The sequence below is a fragment of the Lepisosteus platostomus genome, chromosome 8 (assembly GCF_059453375.1).
Source record: "Lepisosteus platostomus isolate fLepPlt1 chromosome 8, fLepPlt1.hap1, whole genome shotgun sequence".
Lineage (NCBI taxonomy): Eukaryota > Metazoa > Chordata > Actinopteri > Semionotiformes > Lepisosteidae > Lepisosteus > Lepisosteus platostomus.
The window spans coordinates 45,829,761-45,844,890 of NC_142618.1; the positions used below are offsets into that span (position 1 = coordinate 45,829,761).

Genomic DNA, 15,130 nt, shown 5'->3' on the forward strand with positions numbered 1-15,130 from the left:
CATACAAGCTCTTGCGTCAGAAATGCAGTCAAAGAGTATTCAAATAGTTGCCTTAGTATGAGATTTAGTGTGGACATCATAAGACAATGGGGCAGGATGTGCTTTCTGAGTATCATTATATACAGTAGGTGGGGTCTTACACACAAGTCACCCAAGGGGAAACATGTAAATGCTAAATAGCATAAGGCCCACTATTGATTTCTGTGCAACATCAGGCTTTGTAACCTATTCAAACTATTCAAACTCAGATTTAAAACCACCTGGACAAGCAGAGTGCAATAAAACAAGGGGACTGGAGAACAGACTGAATGGCGTTGTAGGAGTCTCCAAGCCCATAGTTTCTCATTTCTCCTCTAACGGCCATGATCATACTGATCTCTCTGTCTGCGTTCTCAAAGAGGGGTTTCTCAACTCCTATTGCAGAAAGACTTCCGGAACCAAGATTATCCTGAAACTAGGACCACACCTTCCCCCTTCTCTCAACGACAGACTCGTTTCCGTCTAACCTTCTCTATTCATGTACAGGTTTTGACTTTACACCTCTTTTCACCTCTCTCGATTTCGCACCACCTGAGTGCCCACTCTGCCTTCCTCCAGCTCCCGCCTCCTCTCCACTCCCAGCTTTTGTCCTTTTTTGTCCTTTTCCTCTCTTTCTCACTGCTGAAGAAGGCTCCACAGCCAAAACGTTTAGTATCGCTGCCTCGCAGCACTGGGACCCTGGTTCACTTCCAGACCTGGGGAGCTATCTGTATGGAGTTTGTATATTCTCCCTGTATCGTTGTGGGTTTCCTCCCACAGTCCAAAAACGTGTTGGCAGGTTCATTGGCTTTTGGGAAAAGTGGCCCTGGTGTGAGTGTGTGCATGTCTGTCTGTCTGTGCCCTGTGTGACTGGTGTCCCATTCAGGCTGTATCCCACCTTGTGCCTATTGCTGCTGGATGGGCTCTGGCTGCCCCGGCGACCCTGAAAAGGATAAGTGAATTAGAAAATGGGTGGATAGATAGAATAGTGAACAACAAACAATAAGGTGTCATTTTGATGGTAATTCGGTAAGACAAACAGGAGTAAGAAAGAGGAGCAACACCAGGCAGGCAAAAAAGTCCGGAGTACTGAACTGAAAATGATCTAATTCAGTTGTGAAAAACTGGTGTATGGTTTTGAATTTAAAATGTACAGAATTCCATTGTAATGCCTTCCATGTTTCACATCAAATTATAGAGGAATATAATATTCCATTTTACATGTAAATCCAATAAGGGTATTTTTCTTTGTTAATTGTATTCTCCATGCCTTTTATGCTTGGTTCAATCTAGTAGTCTGCAGCTCTTCATCTGATCTATATGGTATTGAAAGTTCAATTGTATTTCAACCAGTTCTAACAATATAATATTGCTATTACATTAAATTATGCGAGAACATAGCCGTAGTAAAATGACTGATCATCTACAAACATTAATAAGAAAAAAAACAGCACCATTGTTATCTCACTCTTCAGGCTGTTCTGATTTTATCAATGTGGTTTCTCTTGAGTGTGTACAGAAAAAAACGACATGATAATGATACACAAGCCAAAATGGTTCAAAGATACCACACAAAGCTTTTGGTGTCGACATTAACTAACAACTGAGGCCCAGTGGCCTAATGGATAAGGCATCAGCCTCCGGAGCTGGGGATTGTGGGTTCAAGTCCCACCTGGGTCGGCAGTGTTTAGCATGTTTTTGATAACTGAACTAGACATACAGAAATTTGTAAGAAAGGGACAGTTATTTTAAAAAAAGGGGCCAAAAAAGGGAAAGAAAGTGGTTTCCTTTCTACAACGCAGTAAGTAAATGTGCTGCACACAGAAAATGCCCTGCATGACCAGTAACGCTTTACTTTCAGTTTTGTATTCAGCACTTGTTTTCTTTTAAATGTATAACAATTTCACTAAAGCCAGCGCTGTTCTGAGATGTTTTACACCAATTCTTGGAATGAATTTGCTTATGACACACTGAAACTGAGCAATCCAGTTTCACTTCTCTGATTAACTTTCCAAAGGTCCCTCAAAAATAGTCATCGACACCCAATCCCAACATGTTGTTATATATTGAAAACTGAAAACTGGATAAGATTTTCAGTTGATTCACTGATTTTGGTAAACCAGTCTAATACCTAAATCAGCTCTAAAACCTGAAGAAGGCTCCACAGCCAAAATGTGTTTTCTTTCTTCTCTTTTCAGCATGGAATAAACCTATTACTGGTTCCTTAATACCTCAATTTCCCATTCTTACCAAGCCTTAATTGATTGAAAATGTAAGATAATGTTGTCTAATCGGTTTTCTTTTGGATTAAATGTTTTTAAAGTGCATGGACACAATACTAAATGTACTATTTAAGATTCTGACATGTTCTCTATTTAGTGCGATGAATTGAGCGAAGCATATGGCCTCTGTGCACTATGTGTTATTCATCCGGCCCTATTTTCTGATCAGTCACAGTTCTAACACAACAAAATAAAATCATTCTGAAATTCTTCATAAGCACTCCAAACCCAATTATCATTTTTAATTGACTTTGGTGTCTATTTCCATTCAGCGCCCAAAAACACATTTGCCAACAAATTGAATAATAAAAGCGGGGAAAAGATGCTTCTGCTTGAATATTTTGCATCTGAGGTAACGTGCTGATTCACCTTGCCTTTCAGAATAATGAAGCAAGGTCCACTATTAGCATAATTGTGGTAACTGCCATTTTTGAGAACATGCTATGCATGCAGAATGCCAGCCTTTCAACTTTCAAAATTTGAACACTACCGTTTCCATCTTTAGTGAATATAATTCCCAAAAATATTAATCATGACATCTTTTTTTAAAGAGATCTATAAACACAAAAAAACTATCATAGACTCAATATTGACTTTTTAACTGCAGCTGGTACGGTTGTCAACCAGATCCAAAAGTCTATAACATTTTTAAGCACATTCCATCAATCAAATTTGTTAATAAAAAAGGCAAAGAGACAGCTTTAATAAATCAAATGTTTATTATTTAGCACGTCTTGGGGTCAAAACCTAAATGGCAAAGGGAGTTTCTCAGGCGGGGATGTTTATTGAGGCTGTGAGAGGTAAGATGTCACGTTGTCCAGACCCGCACAGTCATTGTTAAGGTATTCTAGGATTATGTCTCCTCCATTATAAAGTGGACAGTCTGGGTGTGAAAGCCAGGAGTCCAGGGTCTGGTCCATTTTTAGTGCTTCTCCAGAAAGCGGGTGGCATAGCCTCAGCTTCTGAAGAGACAGAGACAAGTTAACATGAAAGTCCTGCAGTGTTTATTGTTACTAGAATTTTGTGAAGTTTTAGCTAAATTAAAAATACTTTCACATTGTAATGCACAACTGAAAAAAAAATTTGAAAACAAAGTTCATGTAAAAAAAATCCATAAGCATAACCATAGGAAAAAATGGAATGCAGAGAAAACTGTAATGACATTTTTTGAAAATACCACACATCAAATGCAGGCTTTAACCAGTGTCATAAAACTGCAATGTTTTGTTATAATTGAGAGTGTTAATTGAGATAAAAATATAAAAGTAAATTTAACCTTAAATATAAGAAAATTAGTGAATCATTAGGAGACTAATGTCGAAAAAGCTTTCCCCATGTGCAAATATTACATCTTAAATGCTACATGCAATTTCGTTTTACCTTAGTTCCATAAATATTAAGACTGTATAGGTTTATTACAGCAGACAATGATAAAGAGAGATAAACGTACAAAGTACATTACAGTCCAGACGTCCAGAGAAAGAGATCACACACACAAAAGAAAGACAGCTACCACGTTCCCACAAACCAGAAAAAGGATTCTGCAAAACTACAACATTGGCACCAAGTATGTGAAGAATTTGCAATTGCAAACCCCTTTTTCTTAAAGGATAAAAAGGTGCAATCAGATTAAGTTTTTTTAACTCTTTGTCTTCCTTTCCTCAAATGACCGTTCCTGCGATTCTCTCTGAGTCACCAAGCGCTCATTAATCTCATTTCAAACCCTCAAGCTTAAGTAACCACTTCCATGACTTCATCTGGGAGGATGCGTGTAAGAAATGTGGTGAACAGCAATATATATCGGCGATTTATGGACCCCTGTCTAAAACGAACAAACTCACATGACGCTGAGCTCGTCTTGTGTTTGTTACCTTGGCTGTCAGAATGTTGTTGTTGTTCTTCAGATTAGCCAGTGAAGCTGCAACGTCCACCACCTTCCCCACAGTCCACGCAGAAGAGAAGAACATGGGCAGACTCCTGTCCTTGACTCCCTGAGGCAGGTACACCTGGAAATATGTCCTTTCACTCTGCACAACAGGAACAAAACAGCAGCTTGTTCTGAATCTTTTACAACATGCTTTTCGTATGCAAAGGCTTGCCTTATTGGACAATAACATAGAACGGGGTTCTCAGGCTCAGTTCTTGGAAGATGCAGCATTTTGTGGTTGCTGGCCCACCCAACTCGTTGTCTCCCTTACATAATTGGCAAAATTATTATTATGAACTACACAACCTTAATATTGCTGGCCAAACTCTGAGGTGTCTTCCAGTTACCTGTACTGTTTATGAATAATTGAAGTGACGTGAACTGTAACCATTCTTAAAAATTCCCTATACATGTCTATGAAAATCCTTAAGTTTGTTTTTCAATTGATTATTGACATTGGGGGAAAAAACACAATACATTAGGCCTTCTAGGAGTAAAACAATCAGCCTGTTTTCATAGTGTATCCCATTTAAAACTCACACAAAGCTCATATGACATCTCCTACTATTAAATTAATGTTGAAATATAGAAGCTACATTTGGGAGAATCAACCCGTGGTCCTCCCAATCCACTGTACTTTAAAGCTATCGGCTCTTTCATTGCTATATTAACCTGCTAACAAACAACTTAATAATCAAGGTTTTAAAATAATTCTGTAGTGGAACAAACTGGATGTCCACACATTGAGCATCAGCTGCAAAAGAATCGCACATCTAACGACCCGATTCACGTGGTTTCCCACCAACGTAAGAATTACTCTGGCACAGACTCAGTACCTGCGGTAATGACTTGTCCCCAGCTGCGTGTAGCTTTAGCTTCATCAAGGCAACTTTTGCTGCTGTTGCACTGTTTTTCGCTCCTCTTCTTCCTTTGCTGGCTGGAGCCCCTTTCTTAGACTCTAGAAAATTAAATTAACTTCATTTCATTTAAAGACAATTATCTTCAGCTTGCTGGGTGCTATAGTGTGTACAATATACAGTATATTACTAACCAACAAACATACATCACTTTTGCCCGCGGCGTTTTCCTCACTAAATCGTTTATGTGATGACTTTAAAAAGCCATGAGTACATCTATAAGGGGAAAAATGCAGCTGCTTGCACGTCTTCCTGAAAACAAACAAGTAATAGTTCTGACAGTTAATATCACAAAAGTTTGTGAAGACAAAATTAATGTATGACAGCTTTTATTAGACAGCACTACTAAGACAGTACTTCACTGTTCTGATATTCTAGCTGTAAGAAATACAGTGGTCACACTGCCCTCCTATGGACAGTCCTGTCCACTGAATTCATTATGGAAAAAAATCCTTATTCAGTAATGAGAATCTGAGTAACTGCAACAATTTAATATTGCATATAATATCAAAATGTGATAAAATACCAAACAAAAACATGTAATCTTAGAGAACACACCCTCTGATCAATGTAAAGACCAGTATTCCACAGGAATTTGTTTAACGCTTGTTTCTGTTATAGATTTACAGTAAAAAAAAATCTATAAAAAAATTTATAATTAGATTTTTACTTACTGTACTCGTTAAATTATATAAAAATGGAGGGTTTACCAAACACAGAAGCAGTGACTTACCAAGCGATAAAATTATAGATGGGACAGATACTTGCCAAATCAAAATGAATGTTGATGGAAACAAGGACAACCTAATAAGACTTTGTCAGAATTGATAGTATAACACTAACCAGAGGGCATATGCAGCAATTACACAGAGGTGTTTATAAAATTGAGAACTAGAGGCACTTTTAACACACATAAGGTTGTGGGGGGTCTGGAACAAATTACCCAGCAATACTATTGAAGCTGACACCCTGGCTTCTTACAAGAAAGAGCCCCCTGAGATCCCTGGATCAAATACATTCTAGCCAGCAAACTACCCAAAAGAACTGAATGCCCTCTTTCCATCTGTATCCTGTCTTCTGTGTCCCATCTAGGGTTTTATCCTCTGCTTTTGGGACTGGTGCCAGGTTGCTACGAGTCTCATCAGGAATTAGCAGCTTTCTGGTCTGGAGATGGATGGATGGAACTCCATTCATCTGCTTTCTCATCCAGCACAGGGTTGCGGGAGAGCTAGAGCCTATCCTGTCATGCAAAGGGCTCAAGGCAGCGGATACACCTGGAAGGGACGCCAGTCTTTTGCAGAGCACACACAGACACAAGCACAGACACACACGTACTCATACCAGCGCCAATGTTTCCAGAGAGAAACGCAGAAAGAACATACAAACTATCCCAAGAACTGAACCCAGGGCCCCAGTGCCGCAAAGCAGCAATAATAACCACTGTAGCACTGTGCTTCCCTTCGATGGAATAAACAATAACATCTTGAAGTTCACTGCATACTGGTTCACTCTATTGAGGAGTAGGAACAATTCTGGGTGACTTAAATAAGTTTGAACATGGGGGTGACCAACCTTATGTCGCTGCTCTACTATTTTCTATAGAGTTTGGTTTATTAGACTACCTGAATAAGTGAAACCTGATTCAATTGAGTTGTTCACAACTGTATTACATTTTTCAGAAACCTGCTATTTGCTCTCACAGGTTTAGTGCTTTAAAGAGCACAGGCAATTGCTTTACTTTAACAAAAATGATTAGAATTAAGACAATTTTTTTGGCAAAACATGGTGTGTTGTTTCGTATCACTTTATATTATGTGATGGTTAAAAACAAGGAAACAAGGGTGTAGAGGGACAGTAGAAAAACAAGTATCATAGGCAATGCAGGATTTATTTCACCGACCTACTATTTCCTTGACAAGTTGCTGAGTGGCAGCCATTCGTGGTTTTAGAGGCTCCAGTTTCTCACACTCATGGTCATCTTGATGTCGATGGCTGGTAAGAAAAACAGACATTTAGGCACAGATTCAAATGCAAATAATGCCAAAAACAGTTTGGTTGGCGGTTGTTTCAGGCTACGTCACACAGAAAAGCCGATTTTGCTTCCTCGCTGTTTTGCCTGCTGAATTTTAACTTGTTTCATAATTCCCCTTGAGCAGTGACCCAGCAAAAGTTAACCTGAGAAAGGCTGTGGTCATTCAAGAAAACAAAATGATGACAATCCTTTTGGTTAAGGTCACTTTTACACTTCAGCTTGACCATATCACAGCTAAAAGAGTATTTTTTTTTTTTACAAACAATACCGATAATTTCTGACCTTATACTGAAGTCAACCCTTTGGACGTCTTCGAGATCAATAGGGAAAAATAAATACAAATTAATACAAATGGGACTTAAAATGCATTTAAGACTCAAGACCATTAGGTATCTCCTTACACAAGGGGTTGTTTCTAGACTGGCTTCTTTCAAGAAACAGCAGGATAGGACCCTTGATGAACTACCTAATAGTTATCAAATGAGCAAGAATGATGTAAATGACCTCCTCTTGTTTGTAATGTACACAGCCTATCGTCTGGAAGAATCTTCAAGTTTGTACAGTGATGCAGGTGAATAAAACCACTTTTTACTAAACTAAAACTCATCTTTTTTATATAATATTGTTACAGCTATAGGTGACTAGGAAGTGTCTCTAAGACACTTGATAAAGTGTGTAACACCTGGTTGTGTAAACAGTTATCAGCTTCAAAGCCAAGGTAATGTTTCCGAGATGTAGGGGGTCCAGATTCTGTGATCAAAGCAATGGCCTTGGCTTACCTTAGTTACTTTAAGTTTTGGGTTTAAAGATTAAGTGTCAATCAACAGTCCAGAAAGACACCACACAAGATCAAATCAAGACAGAGAAAGAAAAAATAAAGAAAAGGTCAGACCACAATAGAGAGAGGGAGACAGGGGGAGATGGAACTCGAAGCTTGTGCCAGAAGAAACGTCCTCGTTCGAGATCATCTGAAAAGTTCTGATTAGAGCTACATATTTGAATCTTGCTGAGAACTTGCTATTCTGTAGCTCTTAGGGAACATGGAGTAAAGAATCCCTCAGTTTAGAATTGCCTCTCCTGCTTAGTGACTACATTTTACAATAGGGAGATAGGCTCCCATTTATTTTGTGGCATCCAGGTTAGAGAAAGAGATTTAATGGATGGTTGGTCTTAAAAGGCAGCTGCAGGCATTATTTAAGAGTGGATTACTCTGTAACGTAACAAATGAATGAAACACACCAGTGAAGCTCATGCTGGGAGACAGCAACATAATCAACAGCCAAGCCAGAAACTAAACAAACTTGTACACACCTCTGTGTGTGTGCATGCTTTTGACATTTAAGTAGGTACATTACTTATCTTAATTAAGGTATGCAGCCCCTCCTTAGCTTACATTATGTAAAACAAGGGTCAGCTGACTGGTCATGTGATAAGATTGTAAAAGTAAAATTAATCTTTGTGTTGTAAATAATTCTGGAAGTGCAATACAATTTGGATCACTTTGGTCTTAAATAACCTTGAATAGTAAAAGTTCTTTTTTTTTTTTACCAAGAAAGACTTTTTCCCTACGGACAAGCTCCTTAGCTAAATCATTAATGGCAGAGTAGGTTTTGATTAGCAACAGGAAAAAGAGGTTCATAGGCTCCTTTTAAGTACTAACACGCTTATACTAAACAGATCTATGTCTTGAGTAAACACAATTTGCTCTATTTAAAGCAGTCACAGTTGTATTTGATTCAATTACTTCCTTCTTCCACCTCTCTTTCCAGTGACAACTGTCACATCCATCCAATTTCTAACTGGTTCCTCCAATTCAGGGTTGTGGGGGAGTTGGTGCCTATCCCAGCAAGCAACGGGTGAAAAGCAGGGTACACCCTGGATGGGACGCCACTGCACTGCCAGGCAGACACACACACAAACGCTGACATGCACAGACTCACTCACATCAGGGCCAATTTCTCTTGGAAGTGAACTGACCTACCAGTATGTTTTTGGACAATGGGAGGAAACCCAAATGAACACAGGACACAAGGAGAACATACAAACCACACAGATCACACCAGAGATCTGGAATTGAACCCAGGGCCCCAGTGCTACAAAGCAGCAAAGCTAACCACTTGCATTACCATGCTGCCCCACTGTCACGTCAAAAGTCTAACGTTTTTACCCTTGGGTTGCTCAGACGACAGCCATATTTTTCTACTCATAGGTAACGCTCAGCTTGCAGAGCACTGACACACTCGGGACAAGCCCTGCAGCTGACACTAGGGAGATATTGCCAGTGAAGAATGTCACTTGTCAAAAAATAAGGAGCTGACTCAATTGCTGACGTGACTATGCTCCTAAACATTACTGGGAATGTGCCGTACCTCTTCAGGATGTAGTTTGAACCTTATGTTGGTGCAACTGGCCATATCCTTCTTCTAATGGAGGCCAGCATGTTCCTCAATAGTGCTCTACAGCTTGGGCACTTCCTGAAAGAACAGGATATCGAACTAACAGGATGACCTCAAAATATTCTAACAATGTGAGGTCATCTAATGCAGACAGGGGCATTTTAAGAATACATGCATATAGTTTCTGTTTAATTAACAGTTTACAGAAATGCATGACCCATGACCAGCCACCTGAGACTTGTTTTATTTTTGGACAAAAATGTCTGAGATTAGTCTAACAACATTATTTCAAAGGAAGCTTCATCTACATTTCTCCAAAGGTCTCTCGAGTCTTTGCCTCGTCAAGTTCTGTCAAACGTGTTATTAAATCAACGAGATATAAAATCTGTCTGAAATATTTATTTGCAAAGCGTATGGTCTGCCTTCCAAAACGCTCAGTCTCTGCTTACAGAAGCATTAGTTCCAGAAAGCATGTACTTACGCCAGACAAAAGTGTTTCTGGCAATGCGGGCAAACTACTGGCAGGAGCTCCTTCTTGTCGCAGTCCTGGAAGGTGCATGGGTAAGACAAGCTGATCCCAGACTTCACCGGCTCCTTTCTGAGTGCTAGCTGATAAAGAAGACAACAGACAGAAAGCTGAAATGAGCAGGACATTTCAAAAGAAAGCATTACAGCAAATTTTGCAGGTTGATGGTGCTGAATGAACATTCTACCTTTTTAAATTATGATGCCATAACATTTGGTAAAGACATCTGTTTGAAGAGAGTGGCACTGTGGCCCTGGGTTTAACTCAGGGAGCTATCTGCATGTTGCCCCGTGGTCAAGTGGGTTTCCTCTAGGTGCTCTGGTTTCCTCCCACAGTCCAAAGACATGCTGGTACTGAAGGTTTAATTGGCGTCTTGTGAAAACTGGCTCTGGTGTGAGTGTGAGTGTGAGTGTGAGTGTGAGTGTGAGTGTGTGTTGGTGTCTCTGTGTGTCTTGTGATAAGAATCAGATAAGATTCTGGCTTTGTGTATTCTGGTTTGTCTGCAAACTATCAGATAATGTAATTAGTATGAACTTATTACACTGTATTTTACTATTATTAAGTATTTAGGCTGTTCTGTAACATACAGCAAGCTTTATTTTTTTACTTCTAATTTGACACCTGTTACATGGCCCGCAAAGTTAACCCAGTGTCTAAATGATTTGAATGATTCATTCAAACAGCACTGCACAAAACAACATCAATAAACCCATCTCTACTGCTCTAATACTGTTAAAGTTTGGAACACTGTCTTTACCTCAGAACAGCAGTGTGACTCTCGGCTTCTGTGTTCAAGGCTTTAAAGGACAAACAAACAGTAGTACTTGTGAGTTGGGCATAGATATTCCATTCTACGCGTTATAGTTACACCACATTACATTATTCATCACTCTGAAACCTAAAATTAAAAAGGTATAAGAAAATCCTAAAAGAGATGCACAGTTTTCCCTGGTAAAATCTGTTTAAAAACATTTATCTGCTGATACAGTATATGTCTTTCTATTGCTTTGGTCTTTTTATTTTTGCTTTTTAAAATAGAAAATCTTACCAGAAGACTCCAGAACAGCCATCACAAACAAAGGGCAGGAAATCTGAGAATTTAGATTTATATAAAAAGGATTTAGATTTTATTGATAAGGCATTATGTGAATGTTCAACGACAGGAGATAGGGTAACATAAGCAATGTAAAGTAATTGTCTGGGTCAATACAATCAAATGTAAAAAAACAACAACTAACTCACCTTCCCACAACTGGTACACAAAAAAGGATCACAAACACAACAAAACAGCCTATCAAACTAGACTTCAAACACAACCATACACACTCCTTCATTCATTCTCTCTATTACTCCATATAATTTTAGTTTAGATGAAGAGCTACTGTAAGCTTATAAATGTAATCACTAAAGAGGTCCATACACTGAAGTGTACGGTTCTTAATCCATACACACATTGAAAACACACACAGACAAAAACGTCAGATCTTCTTCAACTACTTTTTGGTTCGATATGGCCAAAAGTGCATTTGCGTGATCTACCTAATGCACTATTAAGTTCTTTCTTTAGGGCAATGCACCTACAGCTAGCAAGTCTTTTTCTTCAAATTAACATTGCTGGCTCTTATTACACTCAGCCATTTGTAAGACGTTTCATCGTAAATGCCATGACACAGACATCAGGGAGATGAGGCTTTGAATGGGGACCGAGACTAGTAAGTTATTTTATTGCCACGATACTGTACCTAATAGAACCACTGAAAAAACTAACATGAATCGTTTGATATAAATTACAATTTATGGTGACAGTTTGTAAAGTTTGAAAACAATAATCCCGGTTAAACTATGAATCTTCACAAAATCGTAATAGTTTCCAAGAGGAATTTTATCATTAGCGTATTTGCGTCTTATTAGTGCGATCCCAATATTGTTAAGAAGCTGTTTTTAAAGATCAGCGTGTGACCGACTAAGCAAGTAAAGAAGGGAGCCTCAAGTTGTTAATGCCCAACAGCGACAAAAAAAAAGCCAATTCAAAATTACAGTATTTTTTAATGAAAATCTAATTTGTGTCGGGTTACCTTTCTGATTGCAGGTCTCGATCCGACAGTGCAGTCCAATATCCAGCTCAGCCATGACTGCGGTTCAACTTTGACCTCTGCACTTTAGCACCGCCAAGATCACGTGGCGTTAGGGATCATAACAAAAACTTGGCTCGTCAGAATAAGACGCGTTTCAGAGTTATCGAAGTGTTTTAAATTAAACAACGGTGTGTATGGTACTGGAAATCATTTCGCTCGGTTTTTAGCTTTTGCCAAAAGGAGCTCGAATCCGCAGTGTGGACTGGAAGGTTTTGAAGTTCAGATCCAGGGGGTACCCTGACGTCATCTTTCCCTGCGTCTTAAAATTATTCCTTACGTTTGTTTTCCAAGCGCTTTGCACTTAGAATGGGCTTCCACTTAACCCCACCTTTGAAGGGCAGTATCCCCAGGTGAAAAGTGAGACATTTCTTCGCCCTTTGAATTAAGGCAAAGCTTTAGGGAGGCCAGATTGTCGAAACCCAGAACGGAATGTAGCCGAGACATTTGGGTCCAACTCTAACACCCCTGTTTCGGAAAGTGATCTGACTTTTCATGACTTGATCATAATTGACGAAGCAGTCAGTGGCTCAGTTTGATGTTTCACCCAAAGGCCAGCACCTCCTCCGATACATTGCTGGCTATCGATACCTACAGTACCCCTGCCCCAGTGCTGGGACATTGGCTTATCAGACGTATTAGCGCAAAGGGAAGACTGCACCCTAGCCCACTATTGTCTTATTGCAAACGTCCACCTTTTGCAGCAGCAACCTACATTTCTTTAACGGTCTCCCACCCCACACCTGACCAGGCGTTTCATTAACACGAGGTGAGTTTGCCTCAGACTCAGACCTCTTCAGCAAAAAGCCACGCAAAACACGCGTTCCCTATTGTTTCCTATCAAGGGGGAGTTGAGGATACCTGCAGTGTGGAGTACAGATTAAGGCTCTGAACTGGAAGGTTGTGGGTTAAGAGTTCCCACACCTGCCAGAATCACAACAGGTCCCAATCCTACTGGGAGAGGGAGGAGGGAACTCAATTGAACTGGCAGCCCAGTATGTGATCTCCTGTCACACCCTGAGGAACAGTGAGTCTGTCTCCCAATAATGCTCCATCTGTCTACAGTATATGTAAATATTTTATGATATGTCTTTGTTGTAAATGTCTGTAGATTTTATTTTACTTTTATTTTTTGGTTCATGTGAATTTCATTATTTTTATTTTCTTTGGCAGCACTGATTGTACCCATCGGTCATGCTAATAAAGCACCTTGAATTGAAAATTGAATTGAACAGAGTGCCACAAGGAGCGCTGCAGTTTGGCTCTTGAACAAGCTACCTCGCTATTGCCATCAGCAAAAGCCCACCTGTATAGATAGCTACGCACATAAATCGCTTCGGATGGGCGCCCCGGCTAAATTAATAACACCGTCTATTTTTTCATTTTCGACTGTTCTCGGGCTTTGCGTGACCACGCACGTTTTGAGACTCGGTGCCGAATCGGATGCGAAGCTCCTATGCGTTTTCAGTCGCTCACTGGAAGTAGCGTGATGCCAGCTACATTAAGCGACACCAGCTTGGCAGCACCAGTCAAAATAAAAGTCCCCCAAACCCTGCTGTAGCTAGTCACTATACTCTCCCCGGACAGTGTCGGGTTTCAGGAAGCGACAGGTGAGTCTCTGCGCTCCCGGACTGAGGAGACTTTCAGAAAAAGCGACTCTGTTCCCCCCCGCCGACTTCGACTGCGTTCCTTGTTTACAAATTTTCACGTTTATTTTTTCCTACAAGACAGGAGAAATGAGTAAGATGTCCAAGCTGTTCAAGGGCTCCTCGAAGAACCGGGCAGGTCCGTCTCCCCAGGAGGCGATCCACAAACTCCGGGAGACGGAGGAGATGCTGACCAAAAAGCAGGAGTACCTGGAAAAAAGGGTCGAGCAAGAGATCGCAACGGCTAGAAAACACGGTACCAAAAATAAAAAAGGTGAGGCCATTGGATATGCGTAGTCGAGTGCGGCTGTTGTGTTTGGGAGCTGTTCGCAGTTTCTCATATCCTTACCCCCTTATTGCAATAAGGTGTAAATCCTTATACAATCTTTACTTTAGTTACGGTAAGTAAAACATCTTAATTTATTTTTTTTTTCATTTCCGTTTAAACGCCTTTTTGTTTATGCTGCGAAATTCGAGACCATTGCGATAATACAGTTTTATCTACCATAAACCCGCACTGCAAAATGAAAGGAAAATGTATAGGGGGTTTAAATGAAATAATAAAGCTTTTTTATTAGTACAGCATACCATTTTAAAATGTGTATAATTTTGCAGTAATATACGTCCAAATTCTAACACTATTGCATCCTGTAGACAGTTGTGTTAGGTGAGATGCTAGAACAAATCTATTTAAAAGGTTTCATTATTCAGATCTGTGGTTACACCCAGCAAAAAAAAAACATCCAGACAGTCTGGTTGCTTTGTAGCAGTGTGACTTTAGCTAGATATAATTCTAGGTGTATGTTTGTAATCGGAATTTGATGTTATCAGTTTATTCTGCTGGTTTGCACAGCGGCTGCCTCACAGCTCTGTGTTCATGAGTTTGGCTCAGGCCTGTGCTGACTCCTGTGTGGCTTCTGCAGGTGGTTATGTGGTTTTCTCTCGCTGCTCTGGTTTCCTGCTGGGACACTGCTCTGACCCTTCTTGGGAATAGTTGGTTTTCTGATTATAAAGGGGGGGTCTTAGTAGAAGCCAAGCTATTACCGAACATTTAACACAAATCCATCGTGTTCTATCATGTTATGGAAAGACACAGCTCTATTCTAATACAGTTCCACATCATAGGAAACGTACAAAATATCGTATCAGGTTGCTGTCATACTACACTTGTGAGAAGGTCTTTCACTAAACATTAAAGAGATGGTTATCTGGGTAGAGAAATATTTTGGTAGACAGGAACCTGACTCCTTACCT

General features: G+C 39.9%; 2 protein-coding genes and 1 non-coding gene across 6 annotated transcripts in view; 2 read left to right on the top strand and 1 right to left on the bottom strand.

The window, feature by feature from the left end:
* The first annotated feature begins 1,625 nt into the window (after positions 1-1,625).
* Positions 1,626-1,698, top strand: trnar-ccg (transfer RNA arginine (anticodon CCG)). Its single transcript has one exon. It is a non-coding gene; the product is annotated as a tRNA-Arg (tRNA).
* A 1,302-nt stretch (positions 1,699-3,000) lies between these two features.
* On the bottom strand, positions 3,001-12,331 carry zfand1 (zinc finger, AN1-type domain 1). Of its 2 annotated transcripts, none has more exons than XM_088643701.1 (8): positions 12,174-12,331; positions 11,147-11,189; positions 10,856-10,895; positions 10,054-10,181; positions 7,045-7,136; positions 5,064-5,185; positions 4,172-4,327; positions 3,001-3,259 (listed from the first exon to the last, which is right to left on the bottom strand). In XM_088643701.1, the coding sequence occupies exons 1-8, from the start codon at positions 12,226-12,228 to the stop codon at positions 3,083-3,085; spliced, it is 813 nt and encodes a 270-aa protein (XP_088499827.1). In that variant the 5' UTR covers positions 12,229-12,331; the 3' UTR covers positions 3,001-3,082. The 2 variants fall into 2 exon arrangements, with proteins under 2 accessions (XP_088499827.1, XP_088499826.1); XM_088643700.1 differs by having other exon boundaries at positions 3,001-3,262; positions 12,174-12,329.
* A 1,224-nt stretch (positions 12,332-13,555) lies between these two features.
* LOC148657430 (charged multivesicular body protein 4b-like) overlaps positions 13,556-15,130 on the top strand; it is a 29,719-nt gene continuing 28,144 nt past the window's right edge. For 2 of the 3 annotated variants that reach the window (XR_015940967.1, XM_088643702.1), the window contains exon 1: positions 13,847-14,150. Coding sequence is in view for 2 of the 3 variants with exons in the window: in XM_088643702.1 (XP_088499828.1) it covers positions 13,967-14,150 (184 nt within the window). In the remaining variant the exon portion in view is untranslated. The other variant, XM_088643703.1, reaches the window with a different exon arrangement.

Excerpts from the sequence above, each read along its gene's own strand:
- zfand1 (XM_088643700.1), bottom strand. The coding sequence starts at position 12,228 with ATGGCTGAGCTGGATATTGGACTGCACTGTCGGATCGAGACCTGCAAT. Across the intron at positions 10,896-11,146 it reads GGCTGTTCTGGAGTCTTCTG|CCTTGAACACAGAAGCCGAG; the intron begins GTAAGATTTTCT and ends TGTCCTTTAAAG. Across the intron at positions 4,328-5,063 it reads GGGACAAGTCATTACCGCAG|AGTGAAAGGACATATTTCCA; the intron begins GTACTGAGTCTG and ends CCTGTTGTGCAG.